The 26,050-nt window shown below is 42.8% G+C and overlaps 1 protein-coding gene across 12 annotated transcripts in view; it reads left to right on the top strand.

Moving 5' to 3' along the window:
* LOC129829832 (rap1 GTPase-activating protein 1-like) overlaps positions 1–19,623 on the top strand; it is a 111,143-nt gene extending 91,520 nt beyond the window's left edge. For 9 of the 12 annotated variants that reach the window (XM_055891786.1, XM_055891792.1, XM_055891790.1 and 6 more), the window contains 19 exons: positions 473–511; positions 669–857; positions 2,928–3,031; positions 3,593–3,671; positions 3,808–3,861; positions 3,980–4,063; positions 5,194–5,294; positions 6,474–6,603; positions 7,354–7,509; positions 7,619–7,690; positions 7,799–7,885; positions 8,013–8,153; positions 10,564–10,641; positions 12,132–12,241; positions 15,080–15,211; positions 16,223–16,361; positions 16,463–16,574; positions 16,884–16,963; positions 17,581–19,623. In XM_055891786.1, the coding sequence (XP_055747761.1) occupies positions 473–511; positions 669–857; positions 2,928–3,031; positions 3,593–3,671; positions 3,808–3,861; positions 3,980–4,063; positions 5,194–5,294; positions 6,474–6,603; positions 7,354–7,509; positions 7,619–7,690; positions 7,799–7,885; positions 8,013–8,153; positions 10,564–10,641; positions 12,132–12,241; positions 15,080–15,211; positions 16,223–16,361; positions 16,463–16,574; positions 16,884–16,963; positions 17,581–17,679 (1,986 nt within the window). In that variant the 3' untranslated portion in view covers positions 17,680–19,623. The remainder of the gene's footprint in view (positions 1–472; positions 512–668; positions 858–2,927; positions 3,032–3,592; positions 3,672–3,807; positions 3,862–3,979; positions 4,064–5,193; positions 5,295–6,473; positions 6,604–7,353; positions 7,510–7,618; positions 7,691–7,798; positions 7,886–8,012; positions 8,154–10,563; positions 10,642–12,131; positions 12,242–15,079; positions 15,212–16,222; positions 16,362–16,462; positions 16,575–16,883; positions 16,964–17,580) is intronic. The other 3 variants (XM_055891781.1, XM_055891780.1, XM_055891783.1) reach the window with 3 other exon arrangements.
* Positions 19,624–26,050: the final 6,427 nt, after the last annotated feature.

The raw sequence follows: 26,050 nt of genomic DNA, 5'->3' as shown, positions 1-26,050 counted from the left end.
ACCTCTCTCTCTCTCACAATACACCCGATGTGTCACTACTCCTCATATCTCTCTGTATCTGACTACTGACTGTCGAATTGTATTCACTCAGTGGGCACATACCGGGCACAAACTGGTTGAATCAACGTCATTTCCACGTCAATTCAATTGAATTACGTTGAACCAACGTGGAATATACGTTGAATTGACTTCTGTGCCCAGTGGGTATGCTCAAATCCGGCAGCCCTCCCTACCTACTAATATATAGACTAACAAGGTTAGAATACAATTATTGTTACAGAGTAATATAAACATCAATCATGCAGTATGATTGTCTGTTTATGCGTTAAACAAGACAGGCACTTTGGCTGGATTCCATGGTAATTAAAGCATCACTTTAAATCAGTAGCATCAATTAAATCAGTTGTAGAGCACCACTCACTCTTACTGAGACAGATGAATAATTGATGTGTCTGTATTGTTGTCTTTGTAGACTGAAGAGGACTACATTCCTTACCCCAGTGTCCATGAGGTACATACAGAGACTCAACTTCAATGCAATCATTTCACCAGTAACATGGATGTTGGCAATTTGTGCTTCATGGTTGATATTTCAGTATTCATTGAAAATCACTATCACATTGAAAAATGACCCTCCAACCTCTTGTGTCTTCTATGCTGTGAACCAGGTGTTGGGGAGAAAGAGCGGGTTCCCCCTGATTCTGCTGCCTCAGTTTGGGGGTTACTGGATCGAGGGCAACAACCATGAGCTTGGTGACAGTGCTGAGCCAGACCAGATCCAGCCTCTGTCCCCCACCACACACAAGCTGGAGAGTAACTCCACCGCCAAGATGTACAGGAAGCACTTTCTGGGCAAGGTGAGGCTGAACACTGGGACTGTTGTGTTGGAGTTTGGCTGAGTGGTTATACTGCAGGAGACCGGGGTTCGATTCCAGGTTCATCATTTTTGCAGTTTGTCTCCTCCTCTCCTTCCATCACATATTTTTCCAACTGCCTTTAAAACACAAGACAAAACAAACACTGTCTGTAGAATAATGAGGCTGCATGTGTATAAAACATTTGTTAAACCTCTAGGGTATGTGGGACGTTTGCGTCCCACCTCATCAACAGCCAGTGATACTGCAGGGCGCCAAATTCAAATCCCCAAATTTAAATTCCTCAAACATACAAGTATTTTACACCATTTTAAAGCTACACTTGTTGTAAATCCAGCCAGTGTCCGATTTCAAAAAGGTTTTACGAAGAAAGCACACCAAACGATTATGTAAGGTATGAGCCAAGTCACAGAAAAAGACAGCCATTTTTTCAGCTAAAGAGAGCATTAACAAAAAGCAGAAATAGAGATAAAATGAATCACTAACCTTTGATAATCTTCATCAGATGACACTCATAGGACTTCATGTTACACAATACATGAATTTTATGTTCGGTAAAGTTCATATTTATATCCAAAAATCTGAGTTTAGGCAAGACGCTACTGTATCACTTGGCAAAAAGCCTGAGAAAATGCGCCACATTAAAATGAATGACTATGAAAATTACTATAAAATCAAACTTTCATTAAATCACACATGAAAGATATCACATTAGAGCTACACTGGTTGTGAATCCAGCCAACATGTCAGAATTCAAATAGGTTTTTCAGCAAAAGCATACGATGCTATTATCTGAGCATAGCACCTCAGACAAAAGAGAGAACAAAAGAGAGAAAACATTTCAACCCTGCAGGAGCGACACAAAACGCAGAATAAAATACAATTCATGCCTTACCTTTGACGAGCTTCTGTTGTTGGCACTCCAATATGTCCCATAAACATCACAAATGGTCCTTTTGTTCGATTAATTCCGTCGATATATGTCCAAAATGTCAATTTATTTGGCGCGTTTGATCCAGAAAAACACCGGTTCCAACTTGCTCAAACATGACGACAAAATATATCAAAGGTTACCTGTAAACTTTTCCCAAAAATGTCAAACTACCTATGCAATACAACTTTAGGTATTTTTTAACGTTAATAATCGATAAAATTGAAGACGGGGTGATATGTGTTCAATACAGGATTAAAACGATATGTAGCATGCCTTCTGTTTAATTGAAACGCATGTCTAGGACACCAGGAGTGCCTCGACTTCAAGATGGCCGTATTTTTTCATTACACAAAGGAATAACCTCAACCTATTTCTCACGACTGTTGACATCCAGTGGAAGCCGAAGGAACTGCAAGCAAGTTGCTTAGAAATCTGGTTTCCCAATGAAAACTCCTTGAAAAGACAATGACCTCAAAAAAAAGAAAATTCTGAATGGTTTGTCCTCTGGGTTTTGCCTGCTAAATAAGTTCTGTTACACTCACAGACATGATTCAAACATTTTTAGAAACTTCAGAGTGTTTTCTATCCAAATCTACTAATAATATGCATATCTTATCTCCTGGTGATGAGTAACTGGCAGTTGAATTTGGGTATGTTTTTCATCCAAACGTGAAAATGCTGCCCCCTACCCTAGAGAAGTTAAGCACCTTCTATTCATACAACATAATGCAGCCCAAAGGGCATACAACTGGTATGAAGACACCATAACTCACATATATTCCTATTCATTATGGTAATGAAAGTGAATGAGTGTTAGAACAATCCCAACTGGGTAACCTAATAAGAGCTACTCTACGTGTCGGGTGGCACCTCAGAGACGGGTGCTAATGAAGAGGCACTAGGCTTTGCCACATGTTTTACACCAGTCAGAGTAATATGAACTAATTTAATGTGCCCATAGAGGAGAGCAGAGACCTGAATGGAATGGCAGCAGTTGTCTAGCACATACAGTTGAGACATAGTTCATTAACTCATTCAAATGTGTTTGGATTGGTGTGTGTGCATGTATGAAAGACAGTATTCTTCAGCTAAACTCTGTCCTTGTGCTGTGTCCCCAGGAGCACTTGAATTACTACTCAGTGGACGGAGCTCTGGGACATCTGGTGTTGTCCATGAAGTATGACGAGATCGGGGACCAGGAAGACCTCCGCCTCATGCTCAGGTAAAACACCCGTAGCCTCCTCCATCACATCCTTCTCTCTGCTGGCTCTCATCTCTCTCTCCGTTCTCATCCCTTTCCCCTCCTCCTCATCCATCCATACGTTCTCCTTTATCTGAATACTGTGGATACATACAGTACTAAACTGTAAACATACTGGTATTGTTCACATCATTCTGTGTCTGGGCAACTGAGTAATGCACAATGCACAGTTGTAACTCTGTTGTAATCAATGGAAAGTTGCTAAAATGAGAATTTCCATTCACTTCCAGTGTTTATGAATCATTCCCTATTGTGGTGATAATCCCATCCTCATAGGAGTCATAAAGCCAGTGAGAGTGTAAACAGCACACTGGCATTTCTGCATGATGTGACAGATTTAGGCAAGTGTGTGGGTGGAGGGTAGAGGGATGTGGATGTAGGGACTAGGGCCAGGGCTGGGTTAGTTACAGTGGGTAGATGATCCATTACAGATGCCCAGCCCATGTGACAGACTGACAGCTTCTAAGAAGCATAACTATGATCATGACGAGAACATGTTGTTGTGATTGCCTAAACCACCAGGACCAAACTGGAGACATACCATGATGTTATCCCCATATCCTGTCTCACAGAGTTCCCTAACGTGGTGCAGATGGCCAAGGTGAGATCATGGTTGGGGATGAATATCAACACGTACTGTTTGTGGAAAAGATGTTGAAAAGTGTCATAATTGTACCGTGATTACATGAATTTGATCTCAGCACAGTTATTTCTATGTTTTTATTTTTGACCCTTAGCTTGTCTGTGAAGAGGTGAATGTGGATCGTTTTTACCCTGTCCTCTACCCAAAAGTAAGCATTAGGTTTTGAAGTGTTCTCAGATATTTAACCACAGAAATATGTTTTTTTTACATGGATAATACAAATGTCGTACTCCTGACTATTCGTTCAATTTGTGATCTCTAAACAGGCTTCAAGACTCATTGTCAATTTTGATGAACACATTATAAGCAACAACTTCAAGTTCGGAGTCATCTACCAGAAATTTGGACAGGTGAGCCTTGGAGATACATTAAGATCAGTTAAAACGATTGGGAATTAAATCATCATCATCATCATACTGCCAAACTCTTCAATCCCACAGAGCTCCCCACACATTGAACAACAAAAAAGATGAATAAATGAACGAACACTCGCACTTGACTTTTCCTACCAGCACTGACTTAGCTGATAGCTACTTCAATGAGGAAAAATGTACTTACTATGACTGTGATATGTGGTTGTCCCACCTAACTATCTTAAGATCTGTCGATCTGGAGCATCAGATAAATGACTAGAATGGAAAAGTTAATGTACTGAATGAGAGCTGACCTGAGTGCATTAACACGAGTACCATCTCTTGCAAATCTCATAAGAAAATGCATAATATGCTTATCCTCCTCCCCATCACATTAATAGAGTCTCTCTAAGCCTAAGCCAACCATATGTTTCTCTTCAATATTCCTTCTCATTACAATAACAACCCTATTGTTTACGGCACTGAGCCAGAGAAGCTACGGAAGCCTCAGCATAGCCTCAGTAGAGGGTCATTGTATCCTCTGATGGAGCCTAGGGAGTGGAGCTCCACATCCTTCATCTTTAAACTCTAAAGCAAAGGGCCACACTCAGAAGAGGCTCGACCTCACAGGGGCTCCAGGGGCCTCAAGAACCCTCTCCTCTTCTTCTCAGCACCCAGAGAGACATTAACATACAGGAGAGACACTGAGGACTGGATACACACACACGCGCGCGCGCGCGCACACACACACACACACACACACACACACACACACACACACACACACACACACACACACACACACACACACACACACACACACACACACACACACACACACACACACACACACACACACACACACACACACACACACACAGAGAGAGGTTTTATGTGATCAAAGTGTTATTGTTCCTCACTCATTATTATAGTTCACTCATTATTATTATTATTATAGTTATTATAGTATTATAGTTCTATTCTATTCACAATATAGCGTAAATCTTAAGTATGTTATCATGAGAGCTTCGTATACAATAAGTTGTATAATCTTCATAGTGCTTTGGTCAGTGGTATTGTGTTCTGTTTCTGACTGCTGTTAGCCTCTATAAACTCCTGGTTTGCAGACATCAGAAGAAGAGCTGTTTGGAAACAGTGTTGAGAGTCCTGCCTTTGTTGAATTCCTCGAGTTTCTGGGGGAGAAGGTCGAGCTGCATGACTTCAAAGGGTAAGAACTTCACCACAACGTTCTAATATACACTACCGTTTGATTAGTTTGGGGTCACTAAGAAATGTCCTTGTTTTTGAAAGAATAGAAAATAAAAATTCCATTAAAATAGCATAAAATTGATCAGAAATACAGTGTAGACATTCTTAATGTTGCAAATGACTATTGTAGCTGGAAACGACAGATCTTTTATGGAATATCTACATAGGCGTACAGAGGCCCATTATCAGCAACCATCACTCCTGTGTTCCAATGGCACGGTGTGTTATCTAATCCACGTTTATAATTTTAAAAGGCTAATTGATCATTAAAAAACCCTTTTGCAATTATGTTAGCACAGCTGAAAACGGTTGTGCTGATTGACGGAGCAATAAAACTGGCCTTCTTTAGACTAGTTGAGTTCCTGGAGCATCAGCATTTGTGGGTTTGATTACAAGCTCAAAACGGCCAGAAACAAAGAACTTTCTTCTGAAACTCATCAGTCTATTCTTGTTCTGAGAAATGAAGGCTATTCCATGCGAGAACTTGACAAGAAACTGAAGATCTCGTACAACGCTGTGTACTACTCCCTTCACAGAACAGCGCAAACTGTCTTTAACCAGAATAGAAAGAGTGAGAGGCCCTGGTGCACAACTGAACAAGAGGACAAGTACATTAGAGTGTCTAGTTTGAGAAACAGATGCCTCACAAGTCCTCAACTGGCAGCTTCATTAAATAGTACCCACAAAACATCAGTCTCAAAAATATTAAGATGGGCAAAAGAAAACAGACACTGGACAGAGGAAATCTGCCTAGAAGGCCAGCATCCCGGAGTCGCCTCTTCACTGTTGACGTTGAGACTGTTTTTTTGCGGGTACTATTTAATGAAGCTGCCAGTTGAGGACTTGTGAGGCGTCTGTTTCTCAAACTAGACACTGATTAAAAATCAGCCGTTTCCAGCTACAATAGTCATTTACAACATTAACAATGTCTACACTGTATTTTTGATCAATTTTTTGTTATTTTAATGGACAAAAAAATTGCTTTTCTTTCTAAAACAAGGACATGTCTAAGTGACCCCAAACTTTTGAACGGTAGTGTACATTCAATAACAACAACCACAATTGTGCAATTGATTGTGTCTTGAACAGTGTGTTGGAGATTGGACCATTCAGTGAAACCCTCTATCTATCTGTCTAGGTTTCGTGGTGGGTTGGATGTGACCCACGGGCAGACAGGATCTGAGTCCGTCTACCACAACTACCGCAACAAGGAGGTCATGTTTCATGTGTCCACCAAGCTGCCTTACACTGAGGGGGACACACAACAGGTACTATTACAAACCCCTCTGATCTCCTCCTACTGATGCAGACTGTCATCATCACACTGTTTATTCTGTTATGGATCATGTTTTAAATGAGTAGTTGTGTATTGGTATGACATGAGTATTGGTATCCATATGATCCGTTATGATTGGGAACATTCTGGAAACATCCATAAAGCTTATGTATATTGTATGTTTTCTTTAGAAAAAGTATCTTTCTCTTTCAGTGCAGTCTTCAGTGGAGCACTACTGTATAATGTCTTACAGTGTAAACTTCCTCAGTCTTCACTCATCAGGGAAACTGTCCCAACACAGACAGACACCTTATCAGAAGAATGTCTTAAGCCTATCTAGACGAACACACACCATAAGTTATCAGGACGAACACACAATGTGTAATCAGAGCCCACAGCTGCAGTGGGAGCAGCTGATTGGTTCCCCTGAGAGTTAAGTCAATCAGAGCTGTTGTCCAGGTTGATATGGTGGAGCAGCAACCCTCCAACTGGTGTTGGTTTACCCTGGCTCATCTGTGGACAGACAGAAATCTGCCAAGACAAACAGGGAGAGAGAGGGGGAGAGACAAGGGACTCCCCAGAGTGGTAGAGAAAGGCATTTGCAACATTCAGTAGTTTAAAAAACTCTTATTACTCCTACTCAAGCAATACATGACAGACAAATTCATTACCGTTCTTGAAAGCATTTCCGTGTGACATGAATGTTCAATACAGCTTTGCTTTACGTGCTGTCGTGTTGCAGTTGCAGAGGAAGAGGCACATAGGGAATGACATCGTGGCCATAGTGTTCCAGGAGGAGAGCACTCCCTTCGTACCAGATATGATTGCCTCCAACTTCCTCCATTCCTACGTAGTGGTGCAGGTGGAGAACGGCTGCACTGATGATGTACTGTACAAGGTGCTAAAGCACTCCTTGATCTTCACTAAACTAGCCAACCAACATCATACCAAACATACAATACTGTGACCATTGATCATTCATGGCCAGTTTGATTGTCCTCTGTTAGGTGTCAGTGACGGCAAGAAATGACGTACCTTTCTTTGGACCACCCCTGCCAGACCCGGCCGTCTTTAGAAAAGTAAGTTGGCACAACTACAATCCCAACTCCTTAAAACACCGGTCAGCTACAGTGTTTTCTCTCTCCTCCTTCATTTGTGTCACTCAGTCCAGTTCTCTTTTATCTCAGGGTCCAGAATTCCAGGAGTTCCTCTTCACGAAGCTCATCAATGCTGAGTATGCCTGCTATAAAGCTGAGAAATTTGCCAAACTGAAGGTGAGTTATTCAAAGGATCTCTGTCATTGTTTTCAGGAGCCAACTAAGGGACACAAGCCAGCATCCTTGGTAGACAGTGTTGCCAGCCTATCATTACATATTAACTGTCACCTGTTTGTGTTATCAGGAGCGTACACGATCAGCCTTACTGGAGACATTGTATGAGGACTTGCACATCAACAGCCAGGCCATGATGGGTCTGGGAAGAGACGAGGACAAGATGGAGAACGGGTCCGGAGGAGGAGGGGGCTTCTTTGAGACCTTTAAGGTAACCCGGCACGGCTGGGAAAAGGCTTGGGGCAATAAGCTTAGTATGCACTGACTAATGTGTTTTTACATATGATCACTTGTTCCTGAATATGTAACAGTTATAAACGAAACACCCTCATAAAACTATTTGTAATTAATTTGAATTATGAAACTAAAACAGAGGATCCTTTCCATCTTATAGTGAAACAGTTCTTTACACGCCACTATTTCTCTGTTGTTCCCCTTGGTTGTACAGGTTGTTGTCTGTCTGGGGGTTTCCAATAATGTCCTTATGCATAATACAGGACACTGGCATCAACTGTTTGATCAATCTCCATTAGTCTGTCTGGGGAACATCCTTGTCTCTGTGCTCTGCTGCTCTGTCAAATGGCTCACCAGCTTCTCAATGTCAAGCTTTATGTGGTGTTGTGTTCTGTCTGCAGCATGCTACCATGTGTTTGTGACATACATTAGCTGGCGTTATTTCCTTCTCTGTTTCACCCTTCCAGAATGAGGAGAGCGATGCTCCCTCTCCCTTCCCTGAGAAACCATTGATAGAGCCCAGCCCCCTCACATGCCTGCCTGCCTAACTCAACTCACTAACTTCTAAAGCATGAAACACAGAGAATCTCACTGCTGATAGGTACTTATCACAGTGGAAGGCCGTTCCTTCTCTTGCTAGAACAAAAGCGGTACCTACTGCGTGCCGACATGGTAGTGACGAACCTACCGCTTCTACTTGTAGAATGGCCAACAACTTCGCTTTGAGCCAATCAGAGAGCACAAACTCCAACATGCGGGAGCCAACAAAAGAGGGCCTTTTCTCTGTACATCCACGGATGAGCCAGTCATACTTCATAGCAATGTAGGCTATGGGATGGTAGTTAGCTAAGTACACAGACATAATGCACACAACACTAAATACTTCCTCCAATCTAGCTAACCAGTAGCTAGTATTGACATTATATTTAAGTCACAGTCGATTAGCTAGTTTCCATGAGCTATGTTGCGCTAGCTAGCGAACATGTTAAAGTTAGTTAGCTAGCGAAACATTTGGCTATGGGCTGGCACAGGCAGTTTGGGATTATGGAGAGTGAATTTAATTGTTTCTTCGTCATCTTGCTAGGCAGTTATCTAGCTGTGGCCATCTGGCTAGCATCAACAAGGGCTTTCTATAAAAATAGAAACATTAGCGCAGATAGCTTGGAATCGAGACCATAAGTATTACACACGGATATGCATTGCCAAAAAGTGCTACTGCCAACTTCTGGTTCGGCAGTGTAAACACAAAAGAGATTGACTGCCAACACTCTGTTCAGAGGCGCTAAGTACTGTCGGCAGGCAAACATTTGACAATCCTACCGGTGTGTCTGAGCTTTAGCACAAATGTTTGACACATGATTAGACTTGGACACTCACACAGCTAGAATTACTAGACTGTCACTACCCTTGCCTTTATATTAATAGTGGATGAGCTGAGTCATCTCTTTGGATCAAAGGTGTTTTTAACATTGAATGCAATTTAATATTGTTTTCATGATAAAGATTACATGCATATGCATTGCATCAGAATGGGTCCCTGCACTGTATGCTCTGTGTACATGCCAGCTCCTGCTCATGCTTTATGTTTGCTTTGTGATGTTTATATCAAGAACAAGCTTGTTAGTTATAAGAGTTCAAGGGGAGTGTGTAGTGCGTACATGGCGAGAATGTTTTTGGCATTTGTCAGACAGATGGAATGAAATGTCTGACACTCCAGTGGCAGAAGAGTTGCCCTTCTAAGTGATACAAGCGTGGCTCATGACTGGTTGAATGTTTCCTGTATGTTTGGGATGTATTATACCACTAAGATTTTTGATGAAACGTATGATATACATTTATATCAAATCTGAGAGGAACCTAATTTGAAAAGTCACAAGATCTTTCTCTATTAAGTCATCCACTTTGTGTAAGATGCCACATGCATAGAAAAGACTCAAAGAAAACATACTGATGAAGCAGGAAACAAATAACAAGTGCTTTGAACAATATTTGTAACCAACCTGTATGTGACTCTACTGGAGGCTTTCTTCTTGTTCGTGACCATGTCTGCTGCGCTCTCCAACGCTGTAACATATGTATGTGTACTTGTCTTCTACTCTTCCTCTTCTCCATGACTCCATCATCCCCTTCTTTACACGCCCAATTCTGTGGGCCATTTTTTCTCTGCTAAAGTGTCTCTCCCTATTTCACTGTCTGTGTCACACCCGTGGTGCCCAAAGTCTCACTCTCTGTCTATATTTTAAAACTGTGCTTTTATTTGTAGAGTTCAGATATAACACATGCTTTAATGTATTTTGTTTTATTAACAAACAGTAACTTGCTGCATGTAATCAATCTCATGGTGTTTTGTTTTTCTCTCTCTCTCTCTCTTTCTCTGTATGACTCAGTCATTGCTTGTCCCAGGGAAAAGTCCCAGTAAACATGGACGTCGAGGCAGTGCCATAGGGATAGGAACAGTAGAAGAGGTTCATATCCAATTCTAACTACTCCCTCCTTACTACTCTTCCTCTCTGTGTCTTATTTCTCAGCATGACTACACTGCATCCTGACAAACACTTTTCCTGTGGTTGATCAGTGAACCACAACTTTAGGATTCCAGGGCAACCACTCCAGAAATGTAAAAGGACGACTCGTATTATGAAATATGTGAATTTCTTAGCAGGAGATTGCGTCTACACAGTATTATACACATATTTTAAAGCTATGGTATTATTGAGGCTTGTGAAATGACTTGCCTCTCTCAACTGTTTGAACTACATAACACACTGTACACTAGCCTTTGATCCTGTCACGCCTTGTGATTGCCCTGTGATTGCCCTGTGATTTGGGGTGGGCATTCTATGTTGTTTGTTTCTATGTTTTGACAGGGTATGGTTTTCAATCAGGGACAGCTGTCTATCGTTGTCTCTGATTGGGAATCATACTTAGGCAGCCTTTTTTCCTTTTGGTAGTTGTGGGTAGTTGTCTTTGTTTGTGCATGTATAGCCTTACGGAGTTTCACGTTAATTTTTGTTGTATTATTGTTTTGTTGGCGACATTTGCAAAATAAAGAAAAATGTACGCACCTTGGTCCATTCCATACGACGATCGTGACAGATCCATATGACATCAGATATAATGTAGGTTCCTTGCTAGCACAAATAACGTTTTGTATAAGTGCATAGAGACAAGTGGTCCGTTTAATGCCCTTAGCCGTCACTTAACTGGTCTTTTTTGCATATTTCCTTGTTTTGTTATTATATTGTATTGTGTGTTCACTCTCTGTAGTCTCCACAAGCATATCTCTCAACATGCAAATCTTGTTTAGCTAATTCTCCATTTGTTTAAAACTATGGATATTAATGGTTTAGAGAACATAGATTCTTCTCAAGCTCTTTGAAGCCCACATTAGATACAAGCTATTTTTCAAGTCCTTATTTTGAGAGCTTACAAAGGGAGATTGGGTGAACAAAGTGTTCAGTCAGAAAGCACATTTTAGTGGTAAGCCCTGGAGCGCTACAACTCATCTTTCATCTCATGCTCTGCTCTCACTAGCCAATCTGAGTGGCACTGGGGCTTGTTGCTAAGCCTCTAACTGCATATTCTAATGTTTTCTTATCTCTGTTAGCCACAACTCCAAGGCATAAGAATGGTTACTCTGTATGTAGCCTGATAATAATGATTCATTCTTATGCAAGATAGAACATCTTGTACTTTCCGCAGAGATGGTTAAATTGTCTCACGATTTATAGTGAATAATGATACAATACCTGGAAAGTCATGACATTTGGAAAATACAAGTGATGATATACTGTGTAATAACACCTAATGTACTAGAAAACAATGAACAGAGCATAACAATGCAATAACCACAGCATTAAAGACAGATACCATGTTCTTGGCTATTGATAGGCTGTTATTGTGAAAGATATGATGTCATGGATGCTCACTGATTGTTTTCTTCTTGTCCTGTCAGTCTTTGATCATCCCTGGGAAGAGTCCAACCAGGAAAAAGTCTGGTCCCTTTATCTCCAGACGCAGCAGTGCCATCGGTATTGAGAATATCCAGGAAGTCCACCAGAAAATGTAAGTGTGACCTAGTCACATAACAGGGACGGGTCAATGTTCATAGACATAAATATTGATGTTGATAGATGTTTGTATATGATGTTGATACAGTGGGTATCATAAGTATTCACATTTTGTTTCCCATTTTGTTGCGTTAAGATGTGGGATTTAAATGAATTTAATTGTGATGTTTTTGGAATGGTCTATAATGTCAAAGTGGAAGAAAAACGCTATCATAATGTTTTTACATAATGTTTTTAATTTATGAAAAATAAAACACTAATACACATTGATTAGATAAGTATTTACCTCCCTGAGTCAATCATGTTAGAAACACCTTCTTGGGTAAGTCTCAAAGAGCTTTGCACACCTGGATTGTGCAATATTTGCCCATTATTCTTTCACATATTCTTCAAGCTCTGTCAGGTGTTGGGGATCATGGCTAGACAGCAAATTCTATCTCAAGGCCATCAGACTGTTAAACAGCCACCACTAACATTGAGTGGCTGCTGCCAACATACTGACTCAACTCCAGCCCACTTTAATAATGGAAATTGATGGAAATTGATAAAAAATGTATCACTAGCCACTCAACAATGCCACTTAATATAATGTATATGTATATACTGTACTCTATATCATCTACTGCATCTTGCCATCTTTATGTAATACATGTATCACTAGCCACTTTAAACTATGCCACTTTTATGTTTACATACCCTACATTACTCATCTCACATGTATATACTGTACTCGATACCATCTTGCCTATGCCGTTCTGTACCATCACTCATTCATATATCTTTATGTACATATTCTTTATCCCTTTACACTTGTGTGTATAAGGTAGTAGTTGTGGAATTGATAGGTTAGATTACTCGTTAGTTATTACTGCATTGTCGGAACTAGAAGCACAAGCATTTCGCTACACTCGCATTAACATCTGCTAACCATGTGTATGTGACAAATAAAATTTGATTTGATTTGATTTTCATGTCTTGCCATAGATTTTCAAGCAGATTTAAGTCAACTATAACTTGGCCACAGGAACATTCACTGTCTTCTTGCTAAGCAACTCCAGTGTAGATTTAGCTTTGTGTTGTCGGCCATTGTCCTGATTAAAGAAATTCCTCTACCCAGTGGTGTAAATCAAACTGAAGGACGGGGATTTTTTTTAGGATTTTGCCTGTGCTTAGCTCCATCCTGTTTATTTTTATCCTGAAAAACTCTGCAGTCGTTACTGATGTCAAGTATACCCATACCATGATGCAGCCACCACCATGCTTGAAAATAAGTAGGCAGTTACTCAGAGATGTGTTGTGTTGGATTTGCCCCAAACATTTAGGCCAAAAAAAGTATTCCTTTGTCGTGTTTTTTTGCAGTATTACTTTTGTGCCTTTTTATTCTGTATATTTATTATTCTTTTAACTACAATGTTAATCCATCCTGTTTTCTCCTATCACAGCCATTGAACTGTTTTAAAATCACCAATGGCCTCATGGTGACATCCCTGAGCTGTTTCCTTCCTGTCCTGCAGCTCAGTTCAGAAGGACAATGGTATCTTTGTTGTGTCTGGGTGGTTTAATACTTCATCCACAGTGTAATTATTAACTTGACCATGCTAAAAGAGATATTCAATGTCTGATTTGTTCTTGTTATCTATCACCAATCACTGCCCTTCTTTGAGGCTTTTGAAAAGGTCTATGGTCTTCGTAGTTGTCTGTGCTTGAAATGTAATACTTGACTGAGGGACCTTACAGATGTTGTATGTATGGGGGACATACAATTATTTCACACATTTCAGTCCATGTAATTTATGTTGAGCCAGATTTTACTCCCGATCTACATTTGAGTTATTATATTTGTATTAATTTGTTAAAATATGTATAATTTCTTTTCACTTTGACATTATGGAGTATCTGGTGTAGATCTAAATTAAATCTATTTCAATACCACTTTGTCACGCAACAAAATGTGAAAAACTCCAAGGGGGGTTAATACTTATGATACCCATTATATGTTAGTTATAATATCCTGTGTTTCTGTCTGATGTCCTGATCCTTTCCCTGTCCCTATCGCCCTGTCCCTGTATCTATCGCCCTGTCCCTGTATCTATTGCCCTGCCCCTGTATCTATCGCCCTGTCCCTGTATCTATCGCCCTGTCCCTGTATCTATTGCCCTGCCCCTGTATCTATTGCCCTGTCCCTATCGCCCTGTCCCTGTATCCATCTATCGCCCTGTTCCTGTATCCATCTATCGCCCTGTCCCTGTATCCATCTATCGCCCTGTCCCTGTATCCATCTATCGCCCTGTCCCTGTATCCATCTATCGCCCTGTCCCTGTATCCATCTATCGCCCTGTCCCTGTATCCATCTATCGCCCTGTCCCTGTATCCATCTATCACCCTGTCCCTGTATCCATCTATCGCCCTGTCCCTGTATCCATCTATCGCCCTGTCCCTGTATCTATCGCCCTGTATCCATCTATCGCCCTGTCCCTGTATCCATCTATCGCCCTGTCTCTGTATCCATCTATCGCCCTGTCCCTGTATCCATCTATCGCCCTGTCTCTGTATCCATCTATCGCCCTGTCCCTGTATCTATCGCCCTGTATCCATCTATCGCCCTGTCCCTGTATCCATCTATCGCCCTGTCTCTGTATCCATCTATCGCCCTGTCCCTGTATCCATCTATCGCCCTGTCCCTGTATCCATCTATCGCCCTGTCCCTGTATCCATCTATCGCCCTGTCCCTGTATCCATCTATCGCCCTGTCTCTGTATCCATCTATCGCCCTGTCTCTGTATCCATCTATCGCCCTTTCCCTGTATCCACCTATCGCCCTGTCCCCACTCAGCAGCAGCCACAGCGGTAGGGAGTGTTTACCTGGCACACAGAAGACCCCTGACAGTGACCATGCCTCTCAGGACCCCAAGTCTGAGAACTCCTCCAGTCAAAGCTCACCAGAAGTGCTGATTACAAAGAATATGTGAGTAGATTACATTTTAACACAGATATAGAGATGATTAAAACATGTTAAAAACATATTGTTATTACGGTACACGTCCTGGTAATCCGTCTGGCCTTGTGGCCTTGTGTATGTTGACCTGTTTAAAGGTCTTACTCACATCGGCTGCGGAGAGCGTGAACACACATTCTTCCAGAACAGCTGGTGCTCTCATGCATTTTTCAGTGTTATTTGCCTCGAAGCGAGCATAGAAGTAGTTTAGCACGTCTGGTAGGCTCGTGTCACTAAGCAGCCCTCAGCTGCGCTTCCCTTTGTAGTCTGTAATGGATTGCAAGCCCTGCCACATCCAACGAGCGTCAGAGCCAGTGTAGTACGATTCGATCTTAGTCCTGTATTGATGGTTTGCCTGTTTGATGGTTCGTCAGAGGGCATAGGGGGATTTCTTATAAGCTTCTTGGTTAGAGTCCCGCTCCTTGAAATCAGCAGCTTTAGCCTTTAGCTCAGTGCGGATGTTGTCTGTAATCCATGGCTTCTGGTTGGGGTATGTACGTACGGTCACTGTGGGGATGACGTCATCGATGCACTTATTGATGAAGCCAAGTCTCTGATTGGGAACCATATTTAGGTAGCCTGTTTTGTGTTGGGTTTTGTGGGTGGTTGTCTTCTTTATTTGTGTTCATTGCACCAGATAGGACTGTTTCGGTTAGATTCACTTTTGTTATTGTCTTGTTCAGTTGTTTATTATTAAAACATGGACACTAACTACGCTGCGTCTTGGTCCGATCCCTGCTACACCTCCTCTTCAGACGAAGAGGAGGAAATCTGCCGTTACATCATATCAACATGAGTAGTGCACTATCAAGTTCAACATCCCTAGGACAATGTGATTTAGGTACCTCCCCCCCCCAAGTATCCTACAATATGTACGTCTTCTACTCCAGACAGTGTATGTGTGACAGTGTCTGCTTCTATTGGTGGACTATTAATGCAGGCATGGTCCTGTCACATTGTGGATGGCTGGCTGACTGACTGTTTTGCTCTTTGTAACAACAGGGCTCAGTCTATCCCTGAGGGTCACGACCTTTCCCGCTCCTCCTCCAATGACAGCAGCTTCGCCAGTGTGGTGGAGGAGAACGAGACAGAGGCCACGGAGGACTATGACACTGGCATGGTGAGTGTGTGTGTTTGTGTGTGTGTGTAGGTGCATGCCTGCGTTGTGTGTGTGCGTGTTTTGCCCATGCTTCTAACCTTTTGCCCGTGTGTGTTCCCCAGGAGAGCCTGTCATCATCGGGGACGCCGCACAAGCAGGACTCGTTAACCTACAGCACATGGCTAGAGGACAGTATGAGCAGCACAAGCACCACCAGCCGAGGCAGCTCGCCAGGTGAGAAGGGAAGCCTGGGGGGCTAGGAGGCTAGGGAGCTAGGGGGAGAATGTAGACGTACACAAAAGAGGGCATAAGGTACATATGAGTCTAGAAGTCAGTTACTGTTGCTTGCCAGGTTGTTATTGTAAAAGGGGGTTGGTTAAATAAAGGTCATACCAAAATAAATACAACATTTGGCAGTTTGATGATGTAGATATGTCTGATTTATAGGCGTACTGAGTCAGAGAAGGCCATATACTGTACATTTCTCCCAGTACAACCTGGTCCAGGATCATAACTGTTGAGGTCATGTGTTTTATTATCCAGGTCCTGGTCAACTTGATGGGGGTAAAGGGTCAGAGATCCGCATTAAACTGGACCGGCCAAAAGATAGTCAGTCCTCATTGGTGAGACATCATCCATACTGGGTCTAGGCCTCAAAGGGCTAGGGGTCTACAGCTGTTCCTCTGTCTAATACAATAGTTCAGATTGTACAGTTTGAAATTCCTTGCTCACTGTAAATAGATGTGTGCTCTCTGCCTTTGCATGAATTCTTATTCTATTCTATTAAGTGAACATTGGTATTGTAACTTCAGATGTTTTCAGATGTTGTACTTCTGCTGCTGCTGTATTCTCATTACTGTGGTCATGTGATAACTGTTGTAGTTGTTGTGTAACTCCTTCTTGCTCCCTATGCATCTCTGTCTGTGTACCCTTCCTGTCCAGAACTGTTAGCCTGGTTATTTCCTGGGTGTCCATCTGCATCTTATTTCCTGTGTCCATCTGTCTCTCTCCGAATGGGGTTCTATAATGGATGAATGATTTAGAAAGCGGTGGACTCCATTATACAGTATATACTATAACTACTGGACATGTATTTCCTCATAAGTGTTTTAGAACTCCTCAAAAGAACACACAAATCCTGCCCTGCTTATCCACTTATAATACTGTAGCCTCATTTGCATCTCATTTTGTCATGTCAACTTTAACTAAGAGTCTTGTCTTGTGTCTCCTGTCCCTAAAGCATTCCCATAAGACACCATCCTTCTGGGAGATGAGACGAGCACAGGCTTTCGCCGTAACCAAGAACGACGATGAGGATGAGGAGGTGGACCCTGGATAGTCTGCTGGTCAGTGTGGCCAGACCACCCCTTCCCAGAAGCCCCGGCGGTGGCGTTGATGGTGGCGTCTCATACCAGGAGAGGAAGTCAAACACAGAGGGGCCAACTTTTGCACAGTGTCGTGTCGTTCTGCTCACTCCCTCGCCTCTCTGTCTGTACACACATCTTCTGTCTGGTTTTGTGTAAATAGGTGTATTTGTCTCAGTGAACAAATGGTACCTTTGGTTCGGTTTTGTTGACGCCTACTGTATGTAGACACGTGGATCACACGGTAGCTACAGCGACATTGAACTCTGCCAGAGACTTTGGGAGGGGCATGTTGGTATAGTCACATGGATTGTACAGTATAGTGACAGTAGCACTGCCTGAGAAAATCTATTAATTGAACCGATTTCATTCCAAATACCAAATATCCAACAACAAATATGTGTGATTTTTGTTGAATACAGTTGAATGTGTTAGTGATTTTACAGGTAAAGTGATTGTAATTTGTCTATTAGCCATAGCTTTAACTGTACAGCCAAAAACAATTGCTTTGACAGTGAATATTTTCTTCTCAATATACAATAGCTGGGATATTGTCATCACAACATACAATGTACTTCAAGCCTCACCTGCTCATACTGTAAATGAAAATGAAGATAGATATGTAACAAGAAAGAATGGACATAGCCTTAAACCTTTCAAACACAGTTTTTCTATACCTTCATTATTCATTTCTACAATTATCAACATGGCCAGAAGCAGCCAGTAATTGGACAATGTGTGGTTTCAGATTACATGTATATGGGGAAGTTCTGTTTTATGTTCCACACTGTTTTTGCACACAGGATGTTCATTGCTAACTGGTACCTATTTATTATTGTGAACCACCATACATTTGTATCATTGTAAGCTAACAGGAAATTTTAGCTTTGTTCTTTCTGTCCTCAGAAACAGCTCTCTGTTATGTTGTGTATCAAGCAGGTTACTGAGGTCAGGTATGTAGAAATGTGTTGATGACTACAAGGGTAATTCATAACTGTATTGGATAATCTACTGTATTAGTCAATCCAATCAGCTTGTCTGCCGATCTACAGTACTCTACATAACAAATCCTGCAGCTTAAGTGTTGCCATCAGTACCGTCGAAGAAAAACATGTTTGTATTTATTTATTTGGTTTTATTTGGGGATGAGATGGGGCACCACTGTTTGCCTATTATTATACACTATATTTCACTGTTTTATAAAAATTCTTAGGCTGTTGATAGATTGATAATGTACAGAGATGAATACTTCAGTTTGTGCCTGTTATATAGAGTATAGTCCTACCCACCATAGAACCTCAGATGACACTACATGCCAGATCTACTGTAGCCCAACAATGACATTTCTTTAAGTGGAAATCATGATTGTGTCATACAGTTAGTTATACATTATACATACAACCCTGTTCATTCTATTGAGTACTGCCACATTTTAACATTGTGTGCCAGGTTTTTATTACTGGTGCCCTTAGCTTTCAAGTACAATTTGAAAATAAGTTTTAAAATAAACAAAAACTAGCCCACACTGTCTGCTCAATAAAAGGTAAAAAGCGAACTATAAAGTAACTTGTGGTTGCCTTATGTGTGAAAAATGGCAACATAGAACAAGAAAGGCTGAATGTAGAACAGGCATTGATTGAACAGATACTGTATATGTCTATCTAACTAAAATTGCCCTGATAGCTTTTATATTCAATTGCCTTTTGGATATTATTTCATTCTTATATCTATAGTTTGTGAATAATGCTACTGTACACATTCACCTCTTGCCCTAGATCCCTGTTTAGAGATGACTTAAAGAACGATGCAATTCATCATTTGGTATTTCCTCCCAAGGTTTATCCTAACTACAACAGGCTTCCACAAGCCATCATAACACTTGTGACAGTTAAACAATAAATCGTGTGTAGCCTACTGTATACCTCTTTATCGTTTTCTCTGTACTGAATGAAACCATTGAAGGAATGTCCCATAAATAAGTTATTTGATGTGGATAACCACCACCAGTCTTTAAAAGTAGAGCCCTCTAGAAGTGGAGGCTCCTCTACTCCTCTCCTCTTACATGCTATAACTGTGCCACATGGACCAGAGCAGCATAATAATGAATGTTCCTTCAAATCGCCACAGGGATTTTAATTTCAGCTGTTCAGAAAGATAGGCTACATCATCATGGTTCAGAAGAGGGTGGGTAAAGATAGAAACGTAAAGAGAGGTGGAGTGTGAGCAGTAGTTACGTAGTGTGCGTAAAATAACACATGCGCAGAACGTGATCCGGATTCTTAGCTTTGAGAAAAAGGTTTCCGAAGCGGCGGTGCGTGAGCGAAAACTTTGTATTCGTAGCCACGGCCTAATTATTGAGTCAGTAACTTATCATCAAGGGGGCGAGGAATGGTATCAATGTGTGAAAATGACTGCGACAGATGCATTACGTGTTGCAGAGTTTGATGTAGTGAGTGAGTGCATCATGCTTTCTGTTGCCTGTACAGCAAAGCCACAGATTTACATAGGAAAACTAAACTAAATGTCCCTTCCCACGGCACCATCAACATTGTTTCAACGTAATTTGTAAACGTATCGTGACATGAATCTATGAAATTTAAACCCCAGGATTATGTCATCATGGTAACCAATTTTCTGCATAGACAAACCTTGTATAAAATATGTTGAATTTGTACCTTTGAAACAATGTCAGTAGGCTGGGCAGCTCCTCCTACAGTAGAATTGATCTATATACAGCTACACCTTTGGTCTCTCAACCTTGGTTTTAACTAATCCCCTGCTTAGCTTTAGATATTTACCACTGACTACTACCAATGTGCTATGGTGAGAATTATTATTGAGAGGTCTCTACTTAAAATTGTTATAGATTGACTGTTGCTATTAAAGTAATTTCAATGTATGTGTTTAACAGAGCAAATCAAATGTTACCATACTTTATGAAACATACTGTATATCATCATTAATACTTTTTACCTCTATATAGCTTATGAGATGTCATTAACAGTTATTGTTTCAATTCAACCCAGGATTCACCTAAAAATAGACAATACAAATAGGCCTAGGGTTTTAAGCTTTGTTGATTTCAAATTACATTTACATTTACATTACATTTAAGTCATTTAGCAGACGCTCTTATCCAGAGCGACTTACAAATTGGTGCATTCACCTTATGACATCCAGTGGAACAGCCACTTTACAATAGTGCATCTAGATCTTTTAAGGGGGGGGGGGGGGGGGCAGAAGGATTGCTTTATCCTAGGTATTCCTTGAAGAGGTGGGGTTTCAGGTGTCTCCGGAAGGTGGTGATTGACTCCGCCGTTCTGGCGTCGTGAGGGAGTTTGTTCCACCATTGGGGTGCCAGAGCAGCGAACAGTTTTGACTGGGCTGAGCGGGAACTGTACTTCCTCAGTGGTAGGGAGGCGAGCAGGCCAGAGGTGGATGAACGCAGTGCCCTTGTTTGGGTGTAGGGCCTGATCAGAGCCTGAAGGTACTGAGGTGCCGTTCCCCTCACAGCTCCGTAGGCAAGCACCATGGTCTTGTAGCGGATGCGAGCTTCAACTGGAAGCCAGTGGAGAGAGCGGAGGAGCGGGGTGACGTGAGAGAACTTGGGAAGGTTGAACACCAGACGGGCTGCGGCGTTCTGGATGAGTTGTAGGGGTTTAATGGCACAGGCAGGGAGCCCAGCCAACAGCGAGTTGCAGTAATCCAGACGGGAGATGACAAGTGCCTGGATTAGGACCTGCGCCGCTTCCTGTGTGAGGCAGGGTCGTACTCTGCGGATGTTGTAGAGCATGAACCTACAGGAACGGGCCACCGCCTTGATGTTGGTGGAGAACGACAGGGTGTTGTCCAGGATCACGCCAAGGTTCTTAGCGCTCTGGGAGGAGGACACAATGGAGTTGTCAACCGTGATGGCGAGATCATGGAACGGACAGTCCTTCCCCGGGAGGAAGAGCAGCTCCGTCTTGCCGAGGTTCAGCTTGAGGTGGTGATCCGTCATCCACACTGATATGTCTGCCAGACATGCAGAGATGCGATTCGCCACCTGGTCATCAGAAGGGGGAAAGGAGAAGATTAATTGTGTGTCGTCTGCATAGCAATGATAGGAGAGACCATGTGAGGTTATGACAGAGCCAAGTGACTTGGTGTATAGCGAGAATAGGAGAGGGCCTAGAACAGAGCCCTGGGGGACACCAGTGGTGAGAGCGCGTGGTGAGGAGACAGATTCTCGCCACGCCACCTGGTAGGAGCGGCCTGTCAGGTAGGACGCAATCCAAGCGTGGGCCGCGCCGGAGATGCCCAACTCGGAGAGGGTGGAGAGGAGGATCTGATGGTTCACAGTATCGAAGGCAGCCGATAGGTCTAGAAGGATGAGAGCAGAGGAGAGAGAGTTAGCTTTAGCAGTGCGGAGCGCCTCCGTGATACAGAGAAGAGCAGTCTCAGTTGAGTGACTAGTCTTGAAACCTGACTGATTTGGATCAAGAAGGTCATTCTGAGAGAGATAGCAGGAGAGCTGGCCAAGGACGGCACGTTCAAGAGTTTTGGAGAGAAAAGAAAGAAGGGATACTGGTCTGTAGTTGTTGACATCGGAGGGATCGAGTGTAGGTTTTTTCAGAAGGGGTGCAACTCTCGCTCTCTTGAAGACGGAAGGGACGTAGCCAGCGGTCAAGGATGAGTTGATGAGCGAGGTGAGGTAAGGTAGAAGGTCTCCGGAAATGGTCTGGAGAAGAGAGGAGGGGATAGGGTCAAGCGGGCAGGTTGTTGGGCGGCCGGCCGTCACAAGACGCGAGATTTCATCTGGAGAGAGAGGGGAGAAAGAGGTCAAAGCACAGGGTTGGGCAGTGTGAGCAGAACCAGCGGTGTCGTTTGACTTAGCAAACGAGGATCGGATGTCGTCGACCTTCTTTTCAAAATGGTTGACGAAGTCGTCTGCAGAGAGGGAGGAGGGGGGGGAGGGGGAGGAGGATTCAGGAGGGAGGAGAAGGTGGCAAAGAGCTTCCTAGGGTTAGAGGCAGATGCTTGGAATTTAGAGTGGTAGAAAGTGGCTTTAGCAGCAGAGACAGAAGAGGAAAATGTAGAGAGGAGGGAGTGAAAGGATGCCAGGTCCGCAGGGAGGCGAGTTTTCCTCCATTTCCGCTCGGCTGCCCGGAGCCCTGTTCTGTGAGCTCGCAATGAGTCGTCGAGCCACGGAGCGGGAGGGGAGGACCGAGCCGGCCTGGAGGATAGGGGACATAGAGAGTCAAAGGATGCAGAAAGGGAGGAGAGGAGGGTTGAGGAGGCAGAATCAGGAGATAGGTTGGAGAAGGTTTGGGCAGAGGGAAGAGATGATAGGATGGAAGAGGAGAGAGTAGCGGGGGAGAGAGAGCGGAGGTTGGGACGGCGCGATACCATCCGAGTAGGGGCAGTGTGGGAAGTGTTGGATGAGAGCGAGAGGGAAAAGGATACAAGGTAGTGGTCGGAGACTTGGAGGGGAGTTGCAATGAGGTTAGTGGAAGAACAGCATCTAGTAAAGATGAGGTCAAGCGTATTGCCTGCCTTGTGAGTAGGGGGGGAAGGTGAGAGGGTGAGGTCAAAAGAGGAGAGGAGTGGAAAGAAGGAGGCAGAGAGGAATGAGTCAAAGGTAGGCATGGGGAGGTTAAAGTCACCCAGAACTGTGAGAGGTGAGCCGTCCTCAGGAAAGGAGCTTATCAAGGCATCAAGCTCATTGATGAACTCTCCAAGGGAACCTGGAGGGCGATAAATGATAAGGATGTTAAGCTTGAAAGGGCTGGTAACTGTGACAGCATGGAATTCAAAGGAGGCGATAGACAGATGGGTAAGGGGAGAAAGAGAGAATGACCACTTGGGAGAGATGAGGATCCCGGTGCCACCACCCTGCTGACCAGAAGGTCTCGGGGTGTGCGAGAACACGTGGGCAGACGAAGAGAGAGCAGTAGGAGTAGCAGTGTTATCTGTGGTGAGCCATGTTTCCGTCAGTGCCAGGAAGTCGAGGGACTGGAGGGACGCATAGGCTGAGATGAGCTCTGCCTTGTTGGCCGCAGATCGGCAGTTCCAGAGGCTACCGGAGACCTGGAACTCCACGTGGGTCGTGCGGGCTGGGACCACCAGGTTAGGGTGGGCGCGGCCACGCGGTGTGAAGCGTTTGTATGGTCTGTGCAGAGAGGAGAGAACAGGGATAGACAGACACATGGTTGACAGGCTACAGAAGAGGCTACGCTAATGCAAAGGAGATTAGAATGACAAGTGGGCTACACGTCTCGAATGTTCAGAAAGTTAAGCTTACGTTGCAAAAAAATAAAAATAAAATACAAGATCTTATTGACTAAAATGATATAGTACTGCTGGCTGGTGAAGTAGCCTGGCTAGCAGTGGCTACGTTGTTGAAAGTGAAGCTGGCTAGGTAACCTCGACAATTTCACTAAATTTCTCTAAACTACACAATTATCATGGATACAAGGACAGCAAAGACAACTAGCTAACACTACGCTAATCAAGTCGTTCCGTTGTAATGTAAGTTTCTACAGTGCTGCTATTCGGTAGAAGTTGGCTAGCTAGCAGTGTTGGCTAGGTAGGAGGACGGCAGCGCGGCAGGCGAAAAATAGCTGGCTAGCTAACCGATACTTACTCAAAGCTACACAATTATCTTAGATAAAAAGATAGCAAAGAGAACTATGTAGCTAGCTAACACTACACAAGTCAAGTCGTTCCGTTGTAATGTAATCGTTTCTACAGTGCTGCTAATCGGTGGCTAGCTGGCTAGCTAGCAGGGTTGACTACGTTACGTTACGTTAGGGCGAGAATACCTGGCTAGCGAACCTCAGCGAACCTTGATAACTACACAATTATCACCGATACAAAGACGGCTATGTAGCCAGCTAAGTAGCTAACTAAGATCGAACAAATACAAATCAAAGATAGCAAAGACAACTGTGTAGTCAGCCAACACTACACTGATCAAGTCGTTCCGTTGTAATGCACTCGTTTCTACAATGCTGCTATTCGGTGGCAAGCTGGCTAGCTAGCAGTGTTGGCTACGTTGCGTTACGTTAGGGCGAAAATAGCTGGCTGGCGAACCTCAATAACTACACAATTATGTTTGATGCAAAGACGGCTATGTAGCTAGCTAAGATCAAACAAATCAAACCGTTGTACTGTAGTGAAAATGAAAATCAGACCGTTGTACTATAATGAAATGTAATGAAAAGTTTATACTACTATTCGGTAGACGGTGGACGTTTGCTAGCTGCTGGGCAGATAGCAGTGTTGACTACGATAGACGACGGAATACGATAATTACGCAATTATCTTTTATACACAGACGGCTAAGTAGCTAGCTAAGAAGAAATTGCTAAGGTTAGACAAATTAAACCGTTGTACTATAATGAAATGTAATGAAATGTAATGAAAATGAAATGAAAAGTTATACTACCTGCAGAGCGAATGCAAATGCGACCGCTCGTTCCAAACCGGAAGCAGGAGTGGGAGGAGGAGGAGGAGGAAATTGAAGCAGGAGGAAATTGAATCTACAAGTTAATAATTAATTAATATGTTGGATTCACATCTAAACCAAAAATATAAGTTAAAGAATAGGACTAAATCAAATAAAACTTTGTTTAAAGTGCATTTAAAGTTTGATTTGATTTAGTCATATTCTTGAACTAACGTTTTTGGTTGAGATGGAGACGTGAATCCAACATATCAATGATTGATTTGTGGACAAACTGGAATTAAAGCCAGACTAAGTCAGTGGCACAGATGGAACTATCCAAGCAGAATATGCATCTCCTTCAAATGTTGATGTTTGATTGTGTTGGCAACCAAACACAATTCAATATCACTTTTGCAATAGAGTAAATAGGTATGTTGAATTTTTTTTTATGCCAATTTGTACACTGAGTGTACAACACATTAGGAACTTTTCTAATATTGAGCTGCGCCCCCTTTTCCCCTTTAGAACAGCCTCAATTCGTCTGGGCATGGACTCTACAAGGTGTCAAAAGCGTTCCAGAGGGATGCTGGCCCATGTTGACTCCAATGCTTCCCACAGTTGTGTCAAGTTGGATGGTTGTCCTTTGGGTGGTGGACCATTCTTGATACACACGGGAAACTGCTGAGTGTGAAAAACCCACAAGCGTTGGTTGCCGTTCTTGACACAAACTGGTGCGCCTGGCAGCTACTACCATACCCTGTTCAAAGGTACCTAAATATTTTGTCTTGCCCATTCATGTCTCAAGGCTTAAAAATTCTTCTTTATCCTGTCTCCTCCCCTTCATCTACACTGATTGAAGTGGATTGAACAAGTGACATCAATAAGGGAGCATAGCTTTCACCTGGATTCATCTGGTC

Source organism: Salvelinus fontinalis, chromosome 31, assembly GCF_029448725.1.
Source record: "Salvelinus fontinalis isolate EN_2023a chromosome 31, ASM2944872v1, whole genome shotgun sequence".
NCBI classification, from domain to species: Eukaryota; Metazoa; Chordata; class Actinopteri; order Salmoniformes; family Salmonidae; genus Salvelinus; species Salvelinus fontinalis.
This window is presented reverse-complemented; position numbering and strand designations above follow the sequence as displayed.